This window comes from Erythrolamprus reginae, chromosome 1 (assembly GCF_031021105.1).
Source record: "Erythrolamprus reginae isolate rEryReg1 chromosome 1, rEryReg1.hap1, whole genome shotgun sequence".
Classification (NCBI taxonomy): Eukaryota; Metazoa; Chordata; class Lepidosauria; order Squamata; family Dipsadidae; genus Erythrolamprus; species Erythrolamprus reginae.
The window spans coordinates 66,605,079-66,632,226 of NC_091950.1; the positions used below are offsets into that span (position 1 = coordinate 66,605,079).

A 27,148-nucleotide genomic window follows, 5' to 3' on the forward strand; every position below is an offset into this window, starting at 1 on the left:
TGGAACATCATCTTTCGGCTGTGGCGAGGAGGGCGTTCGGCCAGGTTCGCCTGGTGCACCAGTTGTGGCCCTATTTGGACAGGGAGTCTCTGCTTACAGTCACTCATGCCCTTATCACCTTGAGGTTCGACGACTGCAATGCTCTCTACATGGGGCTACCTCTGAAGAGTGTTCAGAAACTTCAAATTGTGCAGAATGCAGCCGAGCGAGCGGTCATGGGTCTTCCCAGATACATTCATGTCTCTCCAACATTCCGCGAACTGCACTGGTTGCCGATTGGTTTCCGGATACAATTCAAAGTGTTGGTGATGACCTGTAAAGCCCTACATGGCATCGGACCAGATTACTTACGGGACCACCTTCTGCCGCATGAATCCCAGTGACCGGTTAGGTCCCTTCTCCAGGTCCCGTCGGCTAGACAATGTCATCTGGCAGGGCTCAGGGAAAGAGCCTTCTCTGTGGCAACCCCGGCCCTCTGAATCAGCTCCCTCCAGAGATTCACACTGCCCCCACCCTCCTCGCCTTTCGCAAGAGCCTCAAAACTCATTTATGTCGCCAGGTATGGAGCAATTAGATCAAGCCCCCTTTCTCTGTTTATGAGTGAGATGTAATGTGTGGTTGTGAATGAATTGGCTGACTGATTTTATTATATATGGGATTTTAGTAGTAATTTTTAATTAATTAGATTTGTTGTTGTGTTGCTTTTGTATCCTGTGAGCTGCCCCAAATCTTTGGAGAAGGGCGGCATAATAATAATAAATAATAATCTGATCCAAAATTATGCAGCAACTAGACAAATGAAGGTCTACAAAAAAAAAAGACAAGTTAGGCTCGTCACTTCAACCGAATTAGCATGGGAAGTCTTTCTTTGAGACAACAGATTTGGACAAAAGCAGTAAGTGCAGCAGAAGCATTATCAGGAAATATAGGCCCTTGATTCTGCAGCTGGCAATATACTGAGACCTGCAGTGATTGTGAATGTATATCCAAGGATGTTCAACATTCCACATGTCTTTACCTCTTTCACTAATGCTTTAATAGAAAGGACCGCAGGTATTATGGACATTGCACGGATCAAATCAAAATAGTCCTTTCTTTCTGCTGCCGTGAGAAAATTGCTCAAGCTAGAGAAATATTTTCATATGGCCAAAATATTTCTTTTTTAAAAAGCAAAATAGTGGGGGGAAGGGGAAAGAGAATATGGAAGAACAGAGAATTCAGATGATTTACCCAGAAGATGCAGAAAGAGCCAAGCAATGGCAGTCTGTCAACCTGGAGCAGAACAGAGGTAACATATAGAACATGCTGCCAAGCAGCTGGTGTATAGGATAGAAATAATACTATCTCTTCAGAACATCTCAATAGTCTGCATCCGTGCTCAACATCTCAATGTTTTATATCCACCATTCTAACAGCATGACCAGAGATGTCAGGACTTAAAAAGGCCCATCATCCATCTGCCTGACTGGTTCTGGTCCAAATTACTTCAGATCTTTTCCCCAAACTATCTGGTATAACAGCTCGGGGAAATTTAGATTTTGGGTTATGATGCTTCTTTCCAGCATTCTGAAGATTCAACACCTCTGTCCATCCGTCTTTGGTTTGGGAGGATGAAATCAATGATAGTGAGTTTGGGTGTCCAGCAAGGGTCCGGTTCTATATTTGCCTTCTGAGTTTTCCAGTTCTGCTTCAAAACCTGGCAGGCCACCCTCCTCTATATTCTCTGCTTGGTCCAGATGGCTGCCCATTGTGCCATAAGACTGATGAGCTGGGGAAGCTGCTGGCGTAAGACTTAATTCTGGCTCTTGAAGTACAGTGGCCACAAACATCTGTAATGAAAAAGCAAGACAGTTAAATTCTGGGGCTTTTTGATTTCATCTCTTTGGCTGACAAAGTACAGTGGTACCTCATCTTACGAACGCCTCTTCTAACGAACTTTTCAAGATACGAACCCGGTGTTTAAGATTTTTTTGCCTCTTCTTCCGAACTATTTTCACCTTACGAACCCAAGCAGCTGCTGCTGGGATGAAGGGGTTTCTTTTCCCCCCCTTTTTTGAAGAAAGAAAAGGGAGGGGCAGCTTGGAGGAGTAAAGATTTTGCATGCTTGCAAAGGCACTGAAACGGTCTTTTGAAGAAAGAAAAGGGAGGGGCGCCCCCCTTGCCTTTCTTCCTTCCCACTCACCCTTTAGCCTAGCCTTGCTTCTTCCACCCACCCCCTTTAGCTGCTCCTCCCTGCCCTCTGTTCGCCTCCCTTCTAAAGTTTGGGATTTTCCTGAAGGATTTGCATGCATTATTTGCTTTTACATTGATTCCTATGGGAAACATTGTTTCATCTTACGAACTTTTCACCTTACGAACCTCCTCCTGGAACCAATTAAGTTCGTATGATGAGGTACCACTGTAGGTCACTCCTTTAATATAGACTCCCACCTCCTTTCCAAGTTTGGCAACTGTATGGCAGCAATTATTGTTTGTGGCTTGTGAAGCATCTCTAAAACGTTAAAAACTTCTGGGGCACATACCTTGACAGAAATGTGTATAACTGCAACTTAATAAATGCAACTGTCTGGAATCTGTTTAATTGCAACTGTCGTAGATGTATAGGACTTATGACAAATTCTGAATGTACTTACATTTGAATTGGGTGTGGAAGAGATGCTACTTGTTTCTGTGTCATTGAAAGCTCCATCAGACTGCTCTGACATCTGTTTGCAATGGAGAAGAATGTAAGTTGGATGTAAGATTTAAAAAAGCAAGAATGTTTGTTCTGTTGGGAAGTCCCTCCGCAAATATAAACAATATTAGAATTAAAATTGAGAGTGATTAAATAATGAAATTTAATCCCAGAATGCTTGATTAAACCAATATTTTTCTATCTATATAGCAAAGTATTTCCAGCTGATTTTTCTAATTCCTGTTTTCCCTTCCTATTTTAAGTGGCTCCTCCCTTGCACTGGAGGCATAGATAGAGCACAAAAAGAAAAACCAAAATAAGGAAGCAAACCATAGTCCCTTTCCGCATCCTACCAATAATTAAAAATGAGTAAATCAATAATTGAGGATTATTGTCCCAAAACAAGCTATGATTGTTTTTCCATTTGATTTATTTGCACATTAACCTAAGCAGCAAATGAAGCAGCAGTGAATTTACCCAACAGAAAGTTAATTGTATAGGAACATTTTTGAAAGAATTGATACTAAATATCAGCTAATCATCAGCGTGTAGCTAGAGGGAGATAGCCCAGAACATCATAGTAACAAAGTGCTATGGTGGAATGAGTAAGTAAAATATTGTGATGAACTTCAGTTATTTTTACTCAAACAGTAAAAAATAATCCAAACATTTGCACAAAGGCATCTTACTGGGATAATTATTTAAAGAAAGCATGTTTATTAAACAAAGCATCCTTTTGTGGAGGGCCATCTAAAACCTGTTCAGCACTCCAATAACTGCTTTCCCATATCATGATGGAATGTTTGTAGGGTAACTTCTGAAACGAAGGGCAACATTTTGTTCTGAGGCACTGCTGCTGTAGCATTAATTTAGCCTCCGTTTACAAGAAACAGTTCAGATGTCTCCAAACTACCAGATGTCCAGTCACCATGAAGGTTTGGATTACCAGAGTAGACCATATGTTGTCACTAGAAGAAATAGGTTATGACCTATAAAGCCCTTTATGGCATCGGACCAGAATATCTCTGAGACCGCCTTCTGCCGCACGAATCCCAGTGACCAGTTAGGTCCCACAGAGTTGGCTCTCTGGGTCTCGTCGACTAAACAATGTCATTTGGTGGGACCCAGGGCAAGAGCCTTCTCTGTGGCAGCCCCGACCCTCTGGAACCAGCTCCCCCCCGGAGATTAGGATTGCCCCCACCCTCCTTGCCTTTCGCAAACTTCTTAAAACTCATCTCTGCCATCAGGCATGGGGGAATTGAGACATTTCCCCCAGGCTTATATAGTTTTATGTATGGTATGCTTGCATTGAATGGTTTTAAATTAATGGGTTTTTAGATACTTTTTAAATATTAGATTTGTTTATTGTATACTGTTTTATTACTGTTGTGAGCCGCCCCGAGTCTGTGGAGAGGGGCAGCATACAAATCTAATAAATAAATGAATGAATGAATGAATGAACGAACGAACGAACGAACAAACAAACAAACAAACAAACAAACAAACAAACAAACAGGAATAATTTTAGGGCTATTTGCTGGTAGGGATGTGAAATGGAAGAGGATAGATTAATAATAGAGTTGGAAGGGACATAAAGGCCTTCTAGTCCAATCATTTGAGTCCTTAAGAATTTCTGCCCCAGAATTATTTGAAAAGCAGTTAAAAAGTGGTAGGTTGCTACTGGTTGACGTGAACTAGTAGTGGTGCTGGTGGGAGGTCTGTCTATCCATCTGGACATAATCACAGATGACCTGCGCATGTGCAGAAGCATCACGCATGAAGAAAGCGAGTGTGCACATTCACAGTTCCAAATCAGTAGCGAAGGTAAGTGGAACCCACTACTCGACTGGACTATTAGTGGTATATTGTTTTCTAAACCTCTGATAAACAAAGAAGTTAAAAAGAATGAAAGAAGAAAGTGCATGTTAACAACTTTTCAGAGGAAAAGTATCCAATTTTAGGAATACTACCCTGACTTGAAATTTTAAAAGAAAGGCAAACTTGTGTGTGATTCAATCTATGATTAAGTGCAGTATGACAAAAAATAATGTATAGAAAACGAATATAGCCAAAGAGGAATGATAGAAGGTAATTCAAGAAATCTCCCAAAGAAACACTAATGTCTTTTTACTTACACATGTAGACAAATCTGATACTTTATATTTTTTATAATTGCTTTTAGCTGGAACTCCATTATGTTTCTGAGATGTTTGGGAACCACAAGAAAAAACACATAATAGTTTGAACTTTGACAATTTCACTGACCACATCAAAAATTGCTTCTTAGAACAGAAACAGTAGGAGTTCTGGACTTGTAGGCGCTTTTCTGTCTTTAAAGATTTTTATCAGCAATGTGTTATTTGGCATAGTCAGTGCATACATCTGTTAATACTGGATTTCTAACTTTTTAGGAATAGATGGGGCCTTCATCCCAGAACTGCATTGTAAGAAAACGGAGGGGAAAATGCAGGGAGAGAACAGTTATAAAATAATAGCTAGCTACGTAATATTACATCCAGAAATTAAAATCAGAACCATGTCTTCCTGCTTTGCCTCTCTAGTGGCAACTAGTCATAATTATAAGAAACAGCCCCAAAGATCCAATGTCGTGTCCGCTGATTTCTACTTGCGCAATAAAAGTTTCCCTCTTGTTTTTCTCCTTCTTTCATGTCTCACTAAATTGGCTCCAGAGATTTTCTCAAGTCTGGAATAGATTTGGGGACTGTGGTGAGACTGATCCATGAAGGCGTTCCACTAGATACAAGCCCAAAAATACATGCACTGTTACCTGATAGCTGGAAGGTTTCCTTGGATGAAACTTCTTCAGGCACAGGCCAAAGAAGGAAAAGGGAAGGCAGGAGAGAAGAACCACAAGGGTGAAAATGGTAATGGGACGAACAGAGCCTACAGCATTGGGGAAGAGAGAAACAGATTGGCACAACACATCTATTCTCATTCTCACTGTCTCCTCTGCCTACATAGTACCATGCTACGTTCATGATAGCTGGGAGCCCAGATGCCTTTTATGTTAAGAAAGCTAATCACATCTGCAAGTGGGGTCTCTACATACTACTGATTACTGCTTCTAAAACTAACATTCAAGGAATTGATTAATTTATTATTTTAATTTATGTGCCGCCCAACTCCCGAAGGACTGGGTGGAATAATTGTTACCTCCCTAGTCTGTACAAACCTGCCCACTAACAGGTTCATTGTTGAGTGCCTCCTTAACATATATCACTTTTAATATGCCTTTCATATGCCTAGGTATGGTTATTATACCATTTAAGAACTAGTGCTTCCTTCTGCACTACAGTAGCATTTTAGCTTCTCACTTAAATGTGTTGCAAAAGGACAAATTAGTTGTGTTCCCGTTTACCCCCCCTTTGCCAATAAACTATTCGAAATGCAGACCTCGCTTAAGTGTATTTGTATGCTGTGGGCTTACTAGGAATTTCTGTATCTACATATTTAGCAGTAGTCCTCATTTAGTGACTGCATAGCAATTTAGTAATTAAATAAAGTGGTCACTGGCGAAACTGCAATTGTGCTAATGATCCACCTCTGCTTTCCTGTACTTTTCACACCTGCAATGGTTGTAAATGCAAGGATTGATTATAAAGTTACTTTTCCATTGTTGTTGTAATTGCAAATACAGTGATCCCTCGATTATCGCGAGGGTTCCGTTCCAAGACCCCTCGTGATAATCGATTTTTCGCGATGTAGGGTTGCGGAAGTAAAAACACCATCTGCGCATGCGCGCCCTTTTTCATGGCCGCGCATGCGCAGATGGTGGAGTTTGCGTGGGCGGCGGGGAAGACCCAGGGAAGGTTCCTTGGCCGCCCAGCAGCTGATCTGCTCGGCAGCGCAGCAGCAGCGAGCAGACGAAGATCGGGGTTTCCCCTTTGCGTGGGCGGCGGGGAAACCCCGATATTCGTCTGCTCGCTGCTGCTGCGGCCGCCCAGCAGCTGATCTGTTCGGCAGTGCAGCAGCAGCGAGCAGACGAAGATCGGGGTTTCCCCGCCGCCCACGCAAAGGGGAAACCCCGATCTTCGTCTGCTCGCTGCTGCTGCGCTGCTGAGCAGATCAGCTGCTGGGCGGCCGAAGGAACCTTCCCTGGGTCTTCCTCGCTGATGCCCCCGCTCGCCCGCCCGCCGCCCGCCAGCAAGAGGGGGAGAGATAGAGAAAGAGAGAGAAGGAAAGAAAGAGATGAGAGAGGGAGGAAGAGAGTGTGAGAGAGGAAGAAGCAAGATAGAGAAAGAGAGAGAGAGAAAGAAAGATGAGAAAGGAAGGAAGAGAGTGACGTCATCAGGTGGGAAAAATCGCGATATAGCGTTTCGCGAAGAACGATATCGCGAAAATCGAGGGATCACTGTAGTCTCTAAATGAGGCAGTTACTAAAGAAGGACTGCCAGTATATTAGAAGTAAAGTACTGGAAACTTGATTTTGAGCCCGTATCCTTCTGAGAATCTCCACTTTTCCCCAGTACTTACACTTGGCTTCCTTTCTGCATCTTCTGCACAAATGCTAAATTCCATTGCTATGACCCCTCAAGCTCAACCCAAGGTAAAAAGATCTCAGTTTTGGACCACTTCGGAAGCTGCTGTTCTGTCTAGACCACCCACTGATCAGAATTAAAAGTCCACACACTCATAGGATAATACTTAAAAGGTATATTGATTACAAAACATTCAGGTAAAAACCTGGTTAAATAGTTCCAACTCTAATTTAGTTCTTTCTGGCAGTATTCCCAGTTTAATTGACTCTAAGATAAGAAAAGGTCCTGGGCTGGAAGCCAAAGCTTGGTTAGGGGAATTCCTTTGAAGTAATTCTGTCCATCAAACAGACTTACAGTTCTCCGTGGTTTTTTCACATGATGAGATTACATGATGATGAGCTTATATGAGTTAGAGTGATCAGCAAACTCTGGAGCTCCCACATGATTTTTACAAATGTTGCTTGCCATGCCCACTTATCCCAAGCCTATTGCTTATATAGGGATAAGGCATGGCCAAGTGTTCCCTAGAGCTACTAATGCCAAGACCCCATTCTTTTCAGATATTCTTGTTTGGACATAGTCCTCCTCACTCTGGCATCTAACATGGGCTCTTCCTCTAATTCATCTTCCTCCTGTGACTCAGTCAATACCATAACTGGGGGTGCTACAGTCTCTAGTTAATCATCAGTCTCTAACTCCACATCACTCCCACTCTTGGACTCAGGTGACAAGAACACTGGTTTGGGATACCAATACCCCTCCATTTCTTAGTCGTCAAAATCTGTGACCAGCTGAGCTGGACGTGGACCAGCCACAAACAGCTGCTGACTGTGCTCTTCTTTTTATGCTTCAAAGAGTTGTTTTTGGTCCAGGGTTATGCTAGCCACTCTGGCTCTTTAAAAGCCACGGTTGTGTGAAACAGTCTTAATGAGAACTAGGGAATGTCTGAGATGCTTACTTAAATTACTTTTCTGGCCCAGGCTTGGCTTTCTTTTATCTGACCACTGACTTGGCTCTTTCTCCTCTTTCTCAGGGTTATTCCTAGTGCCCATTACAAATGTCATAAAGAACACAAGAAATGAACGATGCAGCTCTGCTCCAAATTATACACATGAATTTTCCCCTTTAACTTAAGTGTTATCTAATTCTCAATTGCCTTAATTCATCTTGGGATCAGTTGTACTATGTGCAGTAATAGTAGAAGAGCATCTTTTTCAGCACCAAATCCACAGAGACAACCAGTTTTTGGCATAAGCATGCATCTAGCATGAACTCCTTTTCAAAGTGTGTGAAATGATAGCTGGTGAATTTGCCACTGTGGTTCTAAACCATCCATATAGAAAAACTGAAGACTTTCCATTCTCAGATGTATAATAATTACAACTCTGGATTCAGAGTCTCAAGAGATCCAAGAGCTTAGTTGTAATAGTCCTACCTAAATAACAGAACAATCCCTTGACTTGAGGACTCCAATTCTCCAAATTCTTCAATCAGTTTAGCTAGAATTGCAATCCCATAAATTGGCGGATACAAGATTGGAGACAGTTGGTGTAGGCTAACTAACCCAACTATATCATGGAAGGCTCAATGAAACTTCACTTGCCTAGACGCAGAATGGAGAAGAAGAGCAGCCAAAACATGCAGAGAATGGGCGCTGTCACCACCTGGTTTACTGCTGCAAAATGGATGCGGTGGTTTAGCCTGGTAGGGATGTAGACATAGTAAATATTGTAGCGGTCAACCATGTGCTTCAGCAGCATGTACAGCAAACCTGTGTGAAAAGAGATGGAAGAATTGGGGCATGGAGAATAGCCACTCAGAGAAAACAGCAGTAGCTGGGAGATTGGCCCAGATATTTTTTACGGGGAAAAAAGGCTGAGAGGGACCATAGTTCAGCAGTAGTAAAACCTCTGCTTCCTTCCAAAATTTTTGAACTTCAACACATCCCCAGAGCATATGCATAAAAACTCCTTTTATTTGGCAACCATGCCAGCAATTTCCTTTTCCTTTCCTCTGGAAGTGTGCTAGTTTTACTGGCGTGAAATACCATTTATGTAAAATTTTCCTTCTCATCTCTCTAATTCTTGTATTCTTTATCTTATGTATATTTTCTACTACTTCTTCCATCTTGCTTTCATTAATCCATAATTCATTTTGCCAATATCTTGTTAGGCCTTTAATCACTTCCTCTTCCACTTGTAATAATAAGAGGATGTTATTACAAGTGTTGTAAAACCTCTGTTTGCATGCAAAAAAAAAATTCATTGGTGACATTTGAAAGATTACCAAGGAATTGTGCTGGAAAAAATACTCTTGAGTAAAGGACTCCAACAATTGTATTATACCCTACCAAAACAACAACATCCTCATCTTGTATTTATGTTCTGTAGCTCTTCATTCCATGGAGTCAATTACATCAATAATCAGGAACAACCTAGAGAATATGATAAATTTGTGGTTTCATGTTTATACTTTTATTTATTTCCCATTAGGGCTTTTGTTTTAGATTAATATCAAAGGAGGAAGGATTAACCTGTTTCTTGCTATACTACTTCATTGGCAAAAATAATAATCCTATCCCTCCAACCAAGCCCATAAAAACTATTATAGAAATAGTTACTGTTTTTCGTAGCAAATAGCAATTCTGAAATAAGGTAGGATAGCAGAAAAATGGCACAGAGAGGGTAGCAGAAAAATCCCTATTCCAATCATATCTCCTGTGGCTTAAAAAAAGAAAGTGTAAAGACTGAAATCCAGTAATGTGTTCATTCATAACATTTTTTAAAATTACTGCAATGTATTGAAGTCTTACTTTTTTGCCCCAAATAATCCTTATTTGGAGAAATTACTGCTACTCAGCTATCATTTTTTATATTCTTTTGTATATTATTTCTATTAGAAATGAACAGAATAATGTACCTTTCATTGCTTTCTCATTTTATAGGCCAACAGGTCTCTACATCAATAGCTGTTTGATTGCATTTACAGAAATCCATTAAGAGATACCATCCCAAAGGCTGGTACAAGAGCCATGGCTTGTATTTGTTTGTATTATTGGGGTTTGTTTTATTGCCTTAAATTGCAATCAGCCAGGGTCCAGGCCTAGAAAAATGTTATTGGCAACAGCAGGAATTTTGGAGAAACTGTGTACCTACTTACCAAAGGGGACAATAATGGGGCAGGTGATACTATATGTCATCACCACAGCAAATATGCAGCAAGTCCAGGCATACTCCAGTCCAAACTGGAACTCGTAGGCTTGATTCTGGGGGAAAACACAGTAATGCACCTTACCTTTAATTTTATTACGCATGAAGATAAATGAATGATGATGGTGTGGGAGAGCAGTCTTACAAGTCCTGGGGTCTATGACCATTCACTGTGACCAACTTGCCACGGCCAAATTGCCATGGCCAACTTATCGCAGCCAGCTTGTCACAGGAAAACTTGCCAAGGTCAATTGACGGTGGGACAATTTGCTGCAGGACAAGAGTTACACTAGTATCAAAGAAATGGTGAAATGGAAGCACTAAAGAAAGAATGCAAAAGAAGGGACAGAATGAAATGTGAATGACAAAAATGAAATATCTGAAATTGTCCAGCAGTGAGTTGACCTGTGGCAAGTTGGTGGTGAGTTATCCTGCAGCAAGTTAGCCATGGCGAGTTGGCTGCAGCGAGCTGTCCCATTACTAACAGTAATTTGATTTCTTTCTTTATTATTTATTTTATTTATTTATTAGATTTGTATGCCGCTCCTCTCCGTAGACTCGAGGGGGCTCACAGCATACAATAAAACAATTCATAACAAATCTAATAAATTTAAAAAACATTAAAAAAAACCCCCATTATTAAACCAGACATACACACAGACATACCATACATAAATTGTATAGGCCCGGGGGAGAGGGGGGGAATGCCTCAATTCCCCCATTCCTGATGGCAGAGGTGAGTTTTAAGGAGTTTACAGAAGGCAAGGAGGGTGGGGGCAGTTCTAATCTCTGGGGGGAGCTGGTTCCAGAGAGTCGGGGCTGCCACAGAGAAGGCTCTTCCCCTGGGACCCGCCAGATGACATTGTTTAGTCGACGGGACCCGGAGAAGGCCAACTCTGTGGGACCTATGCAGAATTTACCCTTTTCTCAGGTGACAATTCTCACACAACTTACAAAACATATTTGGGTTTTAGGATTTTCACAAGATTTCAATAATTTAACTAAACATTTAAAATGGTTTAATTTTAGGGGATCCATAAATACTATCTACCACAGAGGGAGGGATTTGTGGAAATTGATGAGCACATATTGCCAACTCTTGATAACAAATATGTTATGAAACCATTTCAAAATCATGGCTCTTAGTGGTTTACAGTGAAAAACAATTAAAGCCTTTACTTAACAAACAACGACTCCATGTCTTCCCTAAGCCAAACTTGCTTGAAAAGTAGTTCCTGTAAATTGTATCATTATGTCATTGCTACACTCATGCCCAAAACTAAAGTAGAAGTTCATGGTTTGTGCCGCCATGCTACAAAGACTGAGTTGCAATAATGCAAATCCATGATGGGAGAGGTCAGGTACATATTGCTAAGATATAAACAATACACTAATGGGTTAGCATTATGTTTGAATGAGAGGGGGATTTTACTGGGCTAAAGAAAACAAGTCATGACTAAACACTGTGGGTTTTCAAACATTTCATGAGGTTCTTGCTCCATAAAAACTTTCATTGTCTCACTAGGCAAAATCTCCTAGAGATTTATGGCACCGCTTAAAGGGCATTGCTGGATATAATTTATTCATGCATAATCCTAGTCATTCAGGTTACTTAGCCTTTCAATCCTACAAGCCAGGTTTCAAATGCCCCAAATTAAAACCCAGCAGACCCGTTTGATGTGGAGCCGCTCAGGTTCAGATTTGGCAAAGCAGAGCCGTGTGGCATAGACAATGAGCCCAGGGATTCGCAATAGTTCCATGGCTGTCCCAATCAGGCTGGAAGTGACAACGTAGTTGACGAAGAAAGCTCCATTATCAGGGAGAAAAACACACCTGCATTAAAAAAAATCCAGGGATGTATGAGAGAGAGGGAGAAGGAGAAAGCATAATATAACAAAAGTATATCCTGAGAAAGGCCACATTTAGTCATTAATGACCCATAATGCCTTCATGTGTTATGTGCAAATGAGGCACAACCAACTCACAGATTAAAACTGGTGACCCATCTCACAACACCCCCAAAATGTTCAGCAATACTTACTGAAATTTTATCTTTGCTTGATCCACAAAGTGAGTGTCAAATAGCCAGCGAAAGAAAAGATCCAAACTGGGAAGAGGAAACAGAGAAGAACAAAAGAGATCATAAGCTTGTTATATTTTTTTAGCTAACACCCACACCTGAACCCTGCTGATTCAGTGAAAATGGGGCATATTTCAGTGTGTGCAGCTTGACGATGGGAACAATTTCTTCAGAGGTACAACAAAGCAAATTTAACACTTTTTGATTAGCAGAGCAAACATGATGTTGTGGACAAATGGAAGATAGCAATTTAATATTTCAGTTCAGGAAGATGTAGTTCTAACAAATTTGAAAGAACGGGTGGGACAACAGGGGGATGACTCAGTTTGTGAAGATGGTGTGAAGGTAACAAGCAGCCTCTCTTCCCATTTTAAAAGACTGTCATCTCTAACACAGCACACATACTCCCTCTGAATATAATGGAATCAGGTTCCAAAGACTGAAGACGTCAATCAGGAAAGCATGATTGCGTTGTGGTGATATCAACTTGACAGCAGATCAGCTACCTTGTTTTCCCCAAAATAATACATCCCCTGACAATAAGCCCAATATGGCTTTTGGGTGCATGGCAATAAGGCCAAGCTCTAATTTCAGGGTTCAAAAAAAAAAAGACAGAGTCTTATTTTGGGGAAAACATGGAATAGCTTGGAGTAGGTGAAATCTTCATGTGGGACCTTCTTCATAGCCTCTGAGAAGCTGGTGGTTTAAAAAAAAATTCTAGGAAATCATTTAGTGCATCATTTTAGCTGCTTAATTTAATAATCTATTACTTGCTGGCACATTGTTGTTTATGTTACGATTCCCATTTTAAAAAATGTTTGTGTTCCAAACACTGGTTGAGCACAACTACTGTACAACTTTTTAAATGTAGGCCATGAGTGTAATGCCACCAGTCAGACATACATTTAGGCATTGTGGGAGGAGAGCCATAATATCCCAAAATAAGAGGGAATTTGACAGTGCCTTTTCAGACTACAAATTTTATTGAAAGGCATTTTCAGCTTAGAGTTTTTAACTATTAGATTTGTACACATGTTATTTTATTGTATTTTGTGAGCTGCCCCGAGTCCTTGGAGAAGGACGGCATACAAGTCTAATAAATAACAACAACAACAACAACAACAACAACACAACAACAACAATAATCTTTCATGATATTGAACAGTGGTTACAAGTTAAAATAATATCAATGGCTAATTTGGAAACTGGAACAAAGCCATTAAATATCTACATGAACTATTCCTATGAGACAGTACTAAGTATCTAATCTATTAACAAAATATAACAGGAACATTTTGCCTGCCTGTATTCCCAGTCAAGGATGTGAACTATCTAGGGAAGGCCACTTAGCTATGAAGGATTGATTTAATACTATGTGATGAATGGAACTGCAGGATGGACAATAAGCCAGAGACAAGCCCACTTCTTTTGAGGGCAAACATGACTGGTACAGTTTTAGTTCCATTAAGCCCATTTTCTGATATCACACTGCATTACAGAGTAAGTAATGTGTCCATAATGATAAATAAACCCTTGTCTGAAAGTATCAATTAAATAACTGCCCAGCGAATTTAATAATATGTAATTTGATATGGGCAGTATATCAAAGAAGACAGGAGACAATTATCAGTAGGATGGCCTGCATCCAGAGCCAACCAACACATTACATTTACCATCACATTCAGCTTTGGTGCTTTAAAAATCCCACAATTCTGTTGTATTATCATGAGCTATTCATACTGAAGACCAGCTCTATATGGAGCATTTGCAATTTTGCTCTTTACCTGGTCAGTCCAAGTGAAGGCAAGATGATAACCATAAATACCAGAAAGAAATAACACTTGTGCATTGTGATCTGATTTTCACCTGACCTAAAGGAAACAAAAATGCATTTATTTGGGAGATGGAGAGAGAGAAGCAATGAAAAGAAACTTCAACAATTCTTGAGGAGCGGATTTAAAATATTAACATAATCAAGAAAATATTCCAAAATGTTTTCGGTACAAAATGGTCACTAATATAGATTAGATTTAGATTAGATTTATTGGATTTATATGCCGCCCCTCTCCGCAGACTCGGGGCGGGTCACAACAGTGGCAAAAACAGTACATAGTGACAAATCCAATGCCCACCAATCCAATTACAATTTTAAGTTAAGAAATTCATAAAACAATCCCAATATATATAAAAAAACAAGCACACAATCAATCAAACACCAAAACAACATGGGCAAGGGGGAGTTGTTTTACTTCCCCCATGCCTGACGGCAGAGGTGGGTTTTAAGGAGTTTACAAAAGGCAAGGAGGGTGGGGGCAATCCTAATCTCAGCGGGGAGCTGGTTCCAGAGGGTCGGAGCCACCACAGAGAAGGCTCTTCCCCTGGGTCTCGCCAGACAACATTGTTTAGTCGACGGGACCCGAAGAAGGCCGACTGTGGGACCTAACCGGTTGCTGGGATTCGTGCGGCAGAGGGCGGTTCCAAAGATATTCTGGTCCGGTGCCATGAACGGCTTTATAGGTCATAACCAACACTTTGAATTGTGACCGGAAACTGATTGGCAACCAATGCAGACTGCGGAGTGTTGGAGTAATATGGGCATACTTAGAGAAGCCCATAATTGCTCTCGCAGCCGCATTCTGCACGATCTGAAGTTTCCGAACATTTTTCAAAGGTAGCCCCATGTAGAGAGCGTTACAGTAGTTGAGCCTTGATGTGATGAGGGCATGAGTGACTGTGAGCAGTGACTCCCGGTCCAAATAGGGCCGCAACTGGCGCACCAGGCGAACCTGGGCAAACTCCCCCCTCACCACAGCTGAAAGGTGTTTCTCTAATGTGAGCTATGGATCGAGGAGGACGCCCAAGCTGCGGACCCTCTCTGAGGGGGTCAATAATTCCCCCCCAGGGTAATGGACGGACAGATAGAATTGTCCTTGGGAGGCAAGACCCACAGCCACTCCGTCTTGTCTGGGTTGAATTTGAGTTTGTTGACACCCATCCAGGCCCCAACAGCCGCTAGGCACCAGCACATCACTTCCACTGCTTCGTTGACTGGACATGCATTATTAACCTGTGTCCCTGTGTTTCTTTGCAGGGTAAATTTGGGTTAAACATTTTTTTTTGGTTACATTTTGTTCTAGAACAGGGGTGTCAAACTCAAGGCCCATAGGCTGGATCCAGCCCACAAGGTGTTTAGATCTGGCCTGTGCCACCGCCATGGAAACAGCTAAGGATCAGCACGTGGTGCCTCTGCCTGCAAAAATGGACTCCCAGTCTCTGTTCTCATCTGGTACGGCCTCCTGCAACTTTCTGACAGTGAAAGCAGAGCTCAGGAGGGCTGTATGCAGGTTTGCAGGAGGCCACCCATCCAGAAATGGAGATTGGGAGCCCGTTTTCACTGGCAAAATCAAACATAACCCTGATATGGGCCTCAATGAAATTGAGTTTGACACCCCTGTTCTAGAAGGAGGGCAAAGTTCCCAGAAAGGAAGACTCGGTCACAGAAATAAAGTAAATGCTTCAATGCTGAGTAAGAGAGTTTATCCAGAATGTTTCCAAATATATGTGGGTGCAATTGAAATATGACAAAAATTAAATCAAAGCAATAAATATCTGGATCCCCTATGTCCCCTGAATATTTATCAGGTTTTTTTTTACTCATTGCCATCGCAAGATGGGTTCCCATAGAAACTCTGAAAGTAGCAATGTGATAAAAGGAATTTGGAATTACCTTGTCCAATGTGACTCCAAGAAAGCTGAGTAGTATACAATGAAAGGCAGAAAAACAGAAAAAGCCCACAGTAGTAGAGTGGGGAAGAATTGAGTCACAACAGGGTTCTGGAAGATGAGAGAAAAAAGGAATAAGTTGAGTGGTTTTTCAAAAACAGGAACTTTTTCTTCATACAACCTACAAGAAAGTTCTAAGACACGCTCTTTCTTTCACTTGGTAGTTCACCCTGGGCTTCTTTTCTTTCTCTGTTTTTGGTTTGGGAATTACAACTAATGAGGTTTGATTTTGGAATATTTGATTGGAATATTTTGAAGGGGAAATCTTCTGATGACATTAAACTACTTGTCAGAGACCCTAATATGTCTAGAGAAAAATGTCAGCTTGTACCACAGCATTTTATTCACATGGGGAAAAATTCTGATCAGCAACATTTGTCTTTATCTTATTTGCTATGGGTTACATGAAAAAAAATTAGAAACGTAGAAACATAGAAGACTGACGGCAGAAAAAGACCTCATGGTCCATCTAGTCTGCTCTTATACTATTTCCTGTATTTTATCTTACAATGGATATATGTTTATCCCAGGCATGTTTAAATTCAGTTACTGTGGATTTACCAACCACGTCTGCTGGAAGTTTGTTCCAAGGATCTACTACTCTTTCAGTGAAATAATATTTTCTCATGTTGCTTTTGATCTTTCCCCCAACTAATTTCAGATTGTGTCCCCTTGTTCTTGTGTTCACTTTCCTATTAAAAACACTTCCCTCCTGAACCTTATTTAACCCTTTAACATATTAAAATGTTTCGATCATGTCCCCCCTTTTCCTTCTGTCCTCCAGACTATACAGATTGAGTTCATTAAGTCTTTCCTGATACGTTTTATGCTTAAGACCTTCCACCATTCTTGTAGCCCGTCTTTGGACCCGTTCAATTTTGTCAATATCTTTTTGTAGGTGAGGTCTCCAGAACTGAACACAGTATTCCAAATGTGGTCTCACCAGCGCTCTATATAAGGGGATCACAATCTCCCTCTTCCTGCTTGTTATACCTCTAGCTATGCAGCCAAGCATCCTACTTGCTTTTCCTACTGCCCGACCACACTGTTCACCCATTTTGAGACTGTCAGAAAATTACATTCTGAATAAATAAAGTTGCCTAACAGTACAGTGGCACTTTGGTACTCATCATTAATTGGTTTTGGGAGGTGTGATGAGTACCAAAAATGATGAGTACCAAATGATTTTTTCCCCCATAAGGAATATGAGCCACAAGGTAGCTGACCCTGGCAAGATTCAGCTTGTGTGCTTAGTATCAGACAAACAATGAGTACCAGGACAAAAATTTTGCATCCAAATGTGTTAAACACCAAATCTGATGAGTTTCAAACCAATTGATATCCATTTCTTATTATAGAACTTTCAAAATGAGGTTCCTTTAAAAAAAAAACATGTAATCAATGGAAAATTCCATTGTTTCTATTTTAAAACATGACCAGACTCAATTTGATGACTATTTTTTACCACATTCATTAAGCAAATCCAGGTTTCCCAATTGACTTTGCTTGTTGGAAGCCTGCAGGGAAGGTTGTAAATCATGATCACATGACTGCAAGACATGGCAATCATCTTCTGCGCATGCAGGGAAGCAAACAAAAATTGCCAAAATCTCTCGCACGCGTCCCCTTGCAAGATTTTGGGTTGAATAATTTTTCCATCTCTTTGGCGCTCAGATGGAAACAGGGTGAGCCTCTGTGTACACACACACACTTCTTTTGCACTATACTACACACACCCTGGCAGGACGTAGTTGGGGAAGAGAGAAAAAGCAACTTTTTCTCCTTTGCAACAGTCTTGAGCAGAGTTGTAGCGAGGGACAAGTAATGAGATCTTCCTTCATCCTAGCCACCCCATTTGTAGGTCGCCAGTTTTTTGCTCTAAGATGTGTGGGGGGGAAGCAGAATCCTAAATCTTATAGTAATCAGAAAGAAAAGGGAAGCGATGGAGCTTTCTCCTTCCTTCCACTGAACCTAGCGGTAATTGCCATTTTCCTATCCTTACAAGCAGCCCACTAATTTGTTCCTCACCTGTGAACTGATCAGTACATGTTTTGTACTTAAGGGTTCCTTAATGGATTAGATTATTTCTAAATTATATACATTTTTGATCTCCTGCAATGCCTTATATTGCCTTGTTTGTTTGTTCCTTCCTTCATTCATTCATTCAATTTTTATGCCACCCTTCTCCTGAGACTCAGGGCGGCTTACAACAAGGCAATATAAACATGTTAGAAATCGAAGTAAAATACAATCTAAAACCCCCCAAAGTTAAAAGTTAAACAAAACAATTCATCCATCATCCATCACACACACATTTATTGTGTGTTTTAAGCTATTAAAATTTCAATGTTCCCAAGCCTGCCGGCAGAGATGAATCTTTAAAACTTTACGGAAGGCAGGAAGAGTGTGGGCAGTAGGGATCTCTGGGGAGAGCTCGTTCCATAGCTGCCACAGAGAAGGCTCATTCCCTAGGCCCCACCAAACAACATTGTCTGGCTGACGGGACCTGGAGAAGGCCAACTCTGTGGGATCTGACCGGCCGCTGGGATGTATGTTGCTGGTGACCTCTTGGACAGAGTTGTCTACTGAGGCAGAATTTCATTATTAAACATTCTGGCTAGAGCAATTATCAGTGTCTACCTAGCAGGTAGGCAAGTACAATAATATGGAGTGTGGAATGAGAATTAGCATTGAATAAAGCAGCCCAAAGGACTGGGGGTGAGATGTTATCCTGCCTGAAATAAGACTTCAGGGTCAGTAAGGAACTACAGTTCTGCTAAGCACCTTGAGGCTCTCCACAGGCCGTGTAACGTTAAACATGTCCATGGTGTTCACGATGATGGCTGGAGTAGTGAGGAAGAAGAGGAGGATGAAAAGGCAGATGTTGAGCAGGATAAATTTCACCCACCAGAAAGCTCCACCAATAGATAAATTCTCCCTGTGAGAAAGAAAGCAGAGGTTATAGGTTGTGTGCAATTAATATCAATATGTTCGGGCTTGACTCAAGATAAATCACCTGTTGTTTTGGGACTTGTACATAGATCACAACACACGTTTAAAAACTACAAACTCCGTACTTGAAAATGTATAATCTTTCACAACAAATTGGGACTAAATGACTTCTGCTGAATTAAGTACTTATTTGTTCTCTTTTTAAACTACTCTGAGAGCAAATTTTTCTAATGTAATCCCTTTAGAGCGCATTGCCCACCAGTGGACAATTTGTAGACTTTAACAATATAAGAAAATAAAAACCAAAGCCACATGAACACACACAGAAATCATGTCCATCATAATACTGCCTAAAAATCTAAAATTGTAATTGCTGTGTTACTAACTCCTATACTAAATACTGTATTCACCAATATTTACAACTAGTACAGAAGATTTGTTCAATTTGTTCAATGCTTCATTTTGTTCAATTTGTTCAATGCTTCGTTTGCTCTGGACTGCCAAAGCCTCCTTACGCGCCACCAAAAGGCTCCTCTGGCAGCCCATAAAAGCCCGAGATGGCCGGGATTAAAGGGGGAATGGCAGGAAATTGAGCGGGCCTTCGTGCTGCTCTCAAATTTCCTAGAACTTTTTTCCGGGCTTGGGTTCTTAAGTAGAAAATGGTTCTTAAGAGGCAAAATAATCTTGAACACCCAGTTCTTATTTAGAAAAGTTCTTAAGTAGAGGCGTTCTTAGGTAGAGGTACCACTGTACTTGGGTGACACTCCTAGGCATGCTTTCAACAAGGTATTTCTCCTGAAATATGCTAGACCAATGATAGCTAACTTTTTTCTCATTGGAAGCGCGCATGTGTCTGTGACGGCACCCATAATGCAATAGGCTTATGACATCCCTGCACTCCTTGCCCCCGTGCATACATGCGTGATGCCCCTGCACTCCCCCTGCACATAGTACATGCAACCCCCAGTGCTCCCCCCCGCATGCGCACCCAACCCCCTCATGCCCTGTTTTGGACCTAGCTGCAATCCTCCTGGGACCAAAAACAGGCTGTGGGGGGGGGGGGTGCCTCCGCACATTCACCTGTGTTCCTGTGCATTCTCCACACAGGTGCGACAGATACACAAAAATCAGCTGATGGGAGGTGCGTGCACATGCGTAGTGAAGTTGAGCTGGGCAATGACTCACATGCCTGCAGAGAGGTCTCGGCATCTCATAGGTTCACCATCACAGTGCTAGACTGTATTTTATAACAATCACACACACACACACACACTCACTCCGTGGCTGATAAAGAAACATATAACAAATGGGAGAACTGAACATTTCAATATTTTACACTACAAAAATCCAAGCTGGTGGTGGAAGAACAAAGAGAATTTACCAGATTATGTCGTTGGGCGCAGGGGCGTAGCTGACACCCCAGCAATGGGATTTCACCACTGTAGTAACAGATGACTGTTGTGGGTGCTTGCGGCAGTGGATGCGGCTGTAATCCTTCAAAATACTAGGAAACAAAGAAAGAATCAAGAGCTGGAATGAACTAGTCAGGTTCTTCTTTGTGTTGGAATAAGAAAAAAATCACGTTGATTGCCTTATCCAGTTTAAGAGTTTTATTTATGTGGTTAGCTACCAAATCATTTTTTTTTGTTGAACATATTTATATCATTTCTATCTTTTGCAAATGTTATTCAACGGGTTTACTCGTTTGTAGAGATTCAGGCATAATAGGAAATAAATTATGCTGTTTAATGTATGACAATAAAAAAAAATCCCCAAATGGACATCTGATCTTAAATATTGAGGGAGAATGTCAATATCTTTTTGTAGGTGAGGTCTCCAGAACTGAACACAGTATTCCAAATGTGGTCTCACCAGCATTCTATATAGTGGGATCATAATCTCCCTCTTCCTGCTTGTTATACCTCTAGCTATGCAGCCAAGCATCCTACTTGCTTTCCCTACTGCCTGACTGAACTGTTCACCCATTTTGAGACTGTCAGAAATCACTACCCCTAAATCCTTTTCTTTTGAAGTATTTGCTAACACAGAACTGCCAATACAATACTCAGATTGAGGATTCCTTTTCCCCAAGTGCATTATTTTACATTTGGAAAATATTGTTTATTTTACATTTTACATTTACTTCAGACAGATGGTTATCCAACATCTTCCTAAAAACTCTCAGTGTTGGAGCATTCACAACTTCTGGAAGCAGGCTGTTCCACTGATTAATTGTTCTAACTCAGGAAATTTCTCCTTAGTTCTAAGTTGCTTCTCTCCTTATTTAGTTTCCCCCCATTGTCCTCTATTTCTACCCTCAGGTGCTTTGGAGAATAGTTTGACACCTTCTTCTTTGACACTCCTTCTTTGTGGCAACCCCTGAGAGTTTTGCTTTGAATATATAATAATTGGCAGTATAGAGGGGGGAAAACCTCCAAAGAAATATAACTTGTATACATGATTGTCCAAAGCTATGTGTGGATTACAAAACATTATTGGCGATAAGAAACAGATGGTCGACATTAAAATAAGAACCAGAAGAATAAACACACGCACACACACAGCATCCTCTTGTCAAAAAATCTTAAAAACAGGGATGGCCACCTAATTACAAGGCCCCTTTCCCACTGCAGCTACTGTTCAAAATGGATTTGATGCCCTACCTGACAGCCTTTGAGACTTGGAGAGGGAAAAAGGAGAACATCTGAAATAGAGTGGTCTGCAAGCCCTGAATAATTTATTGCTGGGAGAATGAAGCCTTTCATAGCAATTGAATTATCTACTTCTGCCTTTGGAAATCATTTTTAATCAGGGCTGGCCCTGGAAAACAATACAGCAACGATTAAACAGAACAAGCTGGAGAGCAGTAGTGTTGATCTGAGTTACCTCTCAGTAACCCAGCTATTTCTTTCCCTTAAAGGAGAGAATTGTGTGTGCCACAAAGTTTGCAACGGAACCCTTGAATCAGTGTTTTTCAAATCTGGTAACTTCAAGATGCCAGCTGGGAATTCTTGCAGTTGGAAGTCCCAAAGTTGTCAAATTTGAAAAAAGAAAAATCTTCCCTAAATTATCCTTTGGTCTCAACTGTTGCAGAATCCTAGTGCTAATTTTGAAGTACTGCAAAGATTCCACTGCCCATCCATTGGCTTCTTAGCCTGACATAGCAAAGGCTTGTGGTAGGAAGACTCACGTGGCTGTCATTCGTTCGTCCTGGAATGTGACAAACGCCATGTCAAGGCGCTTGAGAGCAATCCGGCTGCGTTCAGCATTAAACTCATCTGTCAGTTTCTCCTCTAGCTCCCCATAGTACTGCTCAGCATCCACCTAATGAAAAAGAAATAAATTTACTTCTTTGTTTTGTCTTTGATTTTGAGGTGTAGCTGGAATAAATGCCAGATGGGGGTCAACAAACTTCCTATATTCTCCCAGAGGCAGCTTTCATTGGTTGTCTCTCCAAATAATACACTGGGAAAGAATGTGAAATGATATGTGAGGATTCAATCCAAGCATTTCCACCAAGAGGATATATGAATTATGCTTCTTGTGGTAAGAGAATCTATGACTAGGCTCATAACCAGATTACTTGTGGGACCACCTTCTGTTATATGAATCCCAAAGACTGGTTAGGTCCCACAGAGTCGGCCTTCTCCAGGTCCTGTCAACTAGACAATGTCACTTGGCAGGTCCTAGGGGAAGAGCCTTCTCTGTGGGGGCCCCGGCCCTCTGGAATCAGCTCACCCCAGAGATTCGCATTGCCCCCATCCTCCTCGCCTTCCTTAAGAGTCTCAAGACTCATTTATGCCGCCAGGCTTGGGGTGATTAGATTTTAGCCCCTGGGCCGACGAATGGTATGTATGATTGCTGTCTGAATGGGTATGACTGATTTTTATTATAACTGGGGATTTTAAAATAGTTTATTTATTTTAATTAATTGGATTTAGTTTACTGTATACTTGTTTCTTTTTATATGTTGTAAGCCACCCCAAGTCCTCATAAATCCAACCAACCAACCAACCAACCAACCAACAAACAAACACACACACACATGACAACATTAGCAGTCAGAAAAAAAATTATTGGCTGTTACAGGAAGGTGTGTCAATGCAAAGGGGAGAAAGGAACTGCAAACCTTTTTGCCAGACACCACATGGAAAAAGTAGCAACAACCATATCAAGTATGTGTACGGTTTAGTAAGAGGAAGAATTGTCAGATTATAATGTCCTTACAATGATGCAGACTTTCAGAAAAGACCTGTACTACCATCTATAAAGTTTTTACTGAGCTGTGAATTGCTTTGAGAGCCCTATAAGGCAGAGAGGAAAAATGTTATTTTAATTACCATAATTTATTACTCACTTTAGTGCAAGTCTGAAATTTAGGGCCACTTTTAAGTACCTGAACTGATCAGATCTATTGTCTCTTTTTGTTTTTTATTGGGTTTTTTTTCCTATCAGGATATTCAAATATTTCCCTTTATATTTGCTAAATAGATGAATAGTACCGGCATTCAGGTCATCAGTCATTTCTTTTGGCTCTCTCTCTCCAGACAGGTTTATTGTTATGGGGATAAAAAGCAGGGGAGAGAGCCTTTTTCTCTGTAACTATCTCTGTTAATTATCTCCAGAAAACGTAACCCATGATGGTTTCTTTTCAGAGTGAAAAGTGACATGTGTATGGTCTCTTGATAATGTTCTGAGGAGACAATCACTCAGCAACTCCCAGAATTGAAGTCCTCCTCCACCCACCCCCATTAAATTTTATATTTGAATAGAAGATGTTGGTTATAACCTATAAAGCCCTTCATGGCACTGGACCAGATTATCTATGAGACCTTCTGCTGCACGAATCCCAGCGACCGGTTAGGTCCCACAGAGTTGGTCTTCTCCAGGTCCCATTGACTAAACAATGCTGTCTGGCGGGACCCATGGGAAGAGCCTTCTCTGTGGTGGCTCTGACCCTCTGGAATCAGCTCTCCCCGGAGATTAGGACTGCCCCCATCCTCCTTGCCTTTTGTAAACTCCTCAAAACCCATCTCTGTTGTCAAGCTTGGGGAAACTGAGACTCTTTCCCCTTGCCTATGTAGTTTCTGTGCACAACATGACTGTATGTATACTTTTATTTACTGGGGTTTCTCTTTTAGATTTTTTTATATGTATAATTGCTATTTTAGATTATAATTATTAGATTTGTCATTACATACTGTTTTTATCACTGTTGTGAGCCGCCTCGAGTCTACGGAGAGGGGCGGCATACAAATCTAATAAATAATAATAATAATAAAAATAATAACCATCTGTCTGAAGTGCTGTAGGGTTTCCTGCCTAGGCAGGGGGTTGGACTAGAAGATCTCCAAGCTCCTTTCCAACTCTGTCTATTCCCGTGATGGCGAACCTATGGCACGCGCACCACAGGTGGCACATGGAACCATAAAAGGGCACAGGAGACTTTTCCATGTTTCAGCCATAGCACGCACGCACACAATGGCCAAATGATTTTCAGCCTTCGGAAAGACCATTTTGTCCTCCAGATCAGGGATCTCCAACCTTGGCAACTTTAAGCCTGGCGGACTTCAACTCCCAGAATTCCCCAGCCAGCAAAGCTGGCTGGGAAACTCTGGGAGTTGAAGTCCATCAGGCTTAAAATCGCCAGGGTTGGAGACCCCTGCTCCAGATTATTATTATTATTATTATTATTATTATTATTATTATTATTATTAATAATAATAATAATAATAATTAGATTTGTATGCTGCCTGTCTTTGAGGACCCGGAGGCAAAAAAAATATGCCCTAATGGACAAACTGGAAGTTCAGAAAAACACACTTCTGGTTTGCCCGTTTGGGCATTTTTTTCACGTACCAGCAGTGGTGAGTTCATATCAGTGTGGTCTGGAGTGGAGGAACCCACTGGTGCAATTTTTGGTGATTTCCCCCCCACCCTGGCTGAGGAGGAGCTTCTCAGCTGTGCTTCAGACAAAGCCATTAAGGTGAGGGAGGTCCGGAGCTATGCTATGCTATGCTATCCTATCCTTTGCTATGCTATCCTATGCTATGCTATCCTGAATGAACATGAACATTTAAGAAACACTGAGTAGGTGATGAAAATGTGGGATGGTTACAACCTTCCTTTTTGAAAGCAAGAAAAAAACCCTCATTCAGAGGTTAACTGACCCCAGCTACCCATTAAAAAGAAGGCTCTCGAAGTCCAAACTTGAAATATCATCTTTGTTATGAGGTCAGCCTAGGATGGCAGAAATGGGCATTCAGCTTTCTTTTTGAGCTGGGCTATTATTTCTTTTATGGTCAATATGTGATATTGAAGGAAGCTGTCTCTAGCCCAGGTCAATGGATGGCAGCATATACACAGCATATGGGACCCAAAACTCCCCGTGCGGATAGTTTACGATCAGTTCATATCTTCATATTCTTTGTACCTCTTCAAAGCCACAAATACGGCAGCAGAAAATTCGAGAACAAGGATGGATTTTGATCATAATCTTCCCCTCCTTTTGAGCCTTGGTTGTGAAGTAAAGCCTCCCTTTCATTGCCTTGCGCCTGGAAGGTACAAAATCAGAACAAAACATGTCAATGCAGCCATCCATGTCATTATGACACCTTTACGACACTTTTCCAAATCTTGTGTTTTATGTTCTTACAAATGAAAATTTCTGGCACTTTTGACTTGGAATGAATACCAATGGCACTAGACTTGTATATCACTTCACAGTGCTTCACAGCCCTCTCTAAGCAATTTATAGCATATTTCTATTAATATAGAAACTGAAGTGAATTACATGGATAAAACCAGTGCAAAAATGACAGGCAGCGGAAACAGAATTAATGGGTTCTATTGTGACACTTGTATTATAAGGGAGTAAATAAATTGATAAAACATACCAGGTTAAAGTTTCTTGAACAAAGGACATGAAACTACTTTCTTCACCAAATGAAGAAAGGTGATGACATTTTTTACAGCTTATTATTGTCTACTCATTTTTAAAATCAAAACTCCTTCCCGATGCACAGAGATCCCAGGATATTTCCCTCCACACATTCCAAGGGTCTCAGAATAACTCAGCTCTAAGCAAGACTTTTGAAAGCCTACCTCTCTGAATCCAGCTTCATCAATCTGCGAACATCAGAGCAAAATTGGACACCGGTCACCGTGCAGCTTGGATAAGCCTCACTACCAGAAGAGATAATCAAAAATTTTAATAACAAAAATCTGATATTACTTGTAGAACGTGGTTGGAAAAAAATGGACATTCTTGAACATTGTTTTCACACAAAGTTCATATACCAGTCAAGAAGTCACAGCATGAACAGAATGTGGCAAAAAGGGTGTTGGTCTTACCTGATACGCCTCTTCTCATAGGGTGGAGATAGCATCTAGACATGGCTCGTCTGTTCATACAATAGGATTGAGTCTTTTTTTGCTGATTATTCCTCCCCCTGAGCTAGGACCTCAGGGGGAGGAATACCATTCTTGGCTGTACTATAACTGGGTCTTCAAAGAAACCAACCCAGAATTCTCATTCAAATGGCTAGATCTGGATTATCCTAATTTGGACACATTAGCAAACACCCAGCTATATAAAGAAGGCTCAAATGTTGGAAAAGGAGGGAAAAAAGAGAAGAGGAGAACCATCAGCAAGAAGGATAGACTCAATTACAGTAATGATGGGTTCACAGTTGGAAGACTTGAAGGACCAGTTTACAGAAAGATAATCACAGACGAAAGTATCTATATGATTGATATGAAGCAGACACTATTGATTGGTCATAATCAATCAATCAATGTCCAAATCAGCTTTCAGAAATCAACTCTCACAAGAGAAAATGCTTCATGAAAAGGGGAAAAATGGCTAGTTATTCTAACTGATGTTATTTGAGTTGGCATACTTTTAGAATTAAGGAATAGAACTACACCTAGGAAAGAAAAGTGGATGGGG

The 27,148-nt window shown here is 41.0% G+C and overlaps 1 protein-coding gene across 8 annotated transcripts in view; it reads right to left on the bottom strand.

Annotated features, from left to right (window-relative positions):
• Positions 1-1,013: 1,013 nt before the first annotated feature.
• Positions 1,014-27,148, bottom strand: part of TMEM63C (transmembrane protein 63C) — a 109,498-nt gene continuing 83,363 nt past the window's right edge. For 5 of the 8 annotated variants that reach the window (XM_070754240.1, XM_070754232.1, XM_070754225.1 and 2 more), the window contains 14 exons: positions 26,302-26,382; positions 25,631-25,751; positions 22,388-22,521; positions 20,579-20,701; positions 19,030-19,183; positions 16,190-16,296; positions 14,247-14,333; positions 12,424-12,489; positions 12,053-12,215; positions 10,333-10,438; positions 8,777-8,944; positions 5,463-5,578; positions 2,634-2,705; positions 1,014-1,829 (listed from right to left, as the gene is read on the bottom strand). In XM_070754240.1, the coding sequence (XP_070610341.1) occupies positions 1,617-1,829; positions 2,634-2,705; positions 5,463-5,578; positions 8,777-8,944; positions 10,333-10,438; positions 12,053-12,215; positions 12,424-12,489; positions 14,247-14,333; positions 16,190-16,296; positions 19,030-19,183; positions 20,579-20,701; positions 22,388-22,521; positions 25,631-25,751; positions 26,302-26,382 (1,711 nt within the window). In that variant the 3' untranslated portion in view covers positions 1,014-1,616. Of the gene's footprint in view, positions 1,830-2,633; positions 2,706-4,809; positions 4,876-5,462; positions 5,579-8,776; positions 8,945-10,332; positions 10,439-12,052; positions 12,216-12,423; positions 12,490-14,246; positions 14,334-16,189; positions 16,297-19,029; positions 19,184-20,578; positions 20,702-22,387; positions 22,522-25,630; positions 25,752-26,301; positions 26,383-27,148 lie in introns of all 8 variants that reach the window. The other 3 variants (XM_070754213.1, XM_070754208.1, XM_070754218.1) reach the window with 1 other exon arrangement.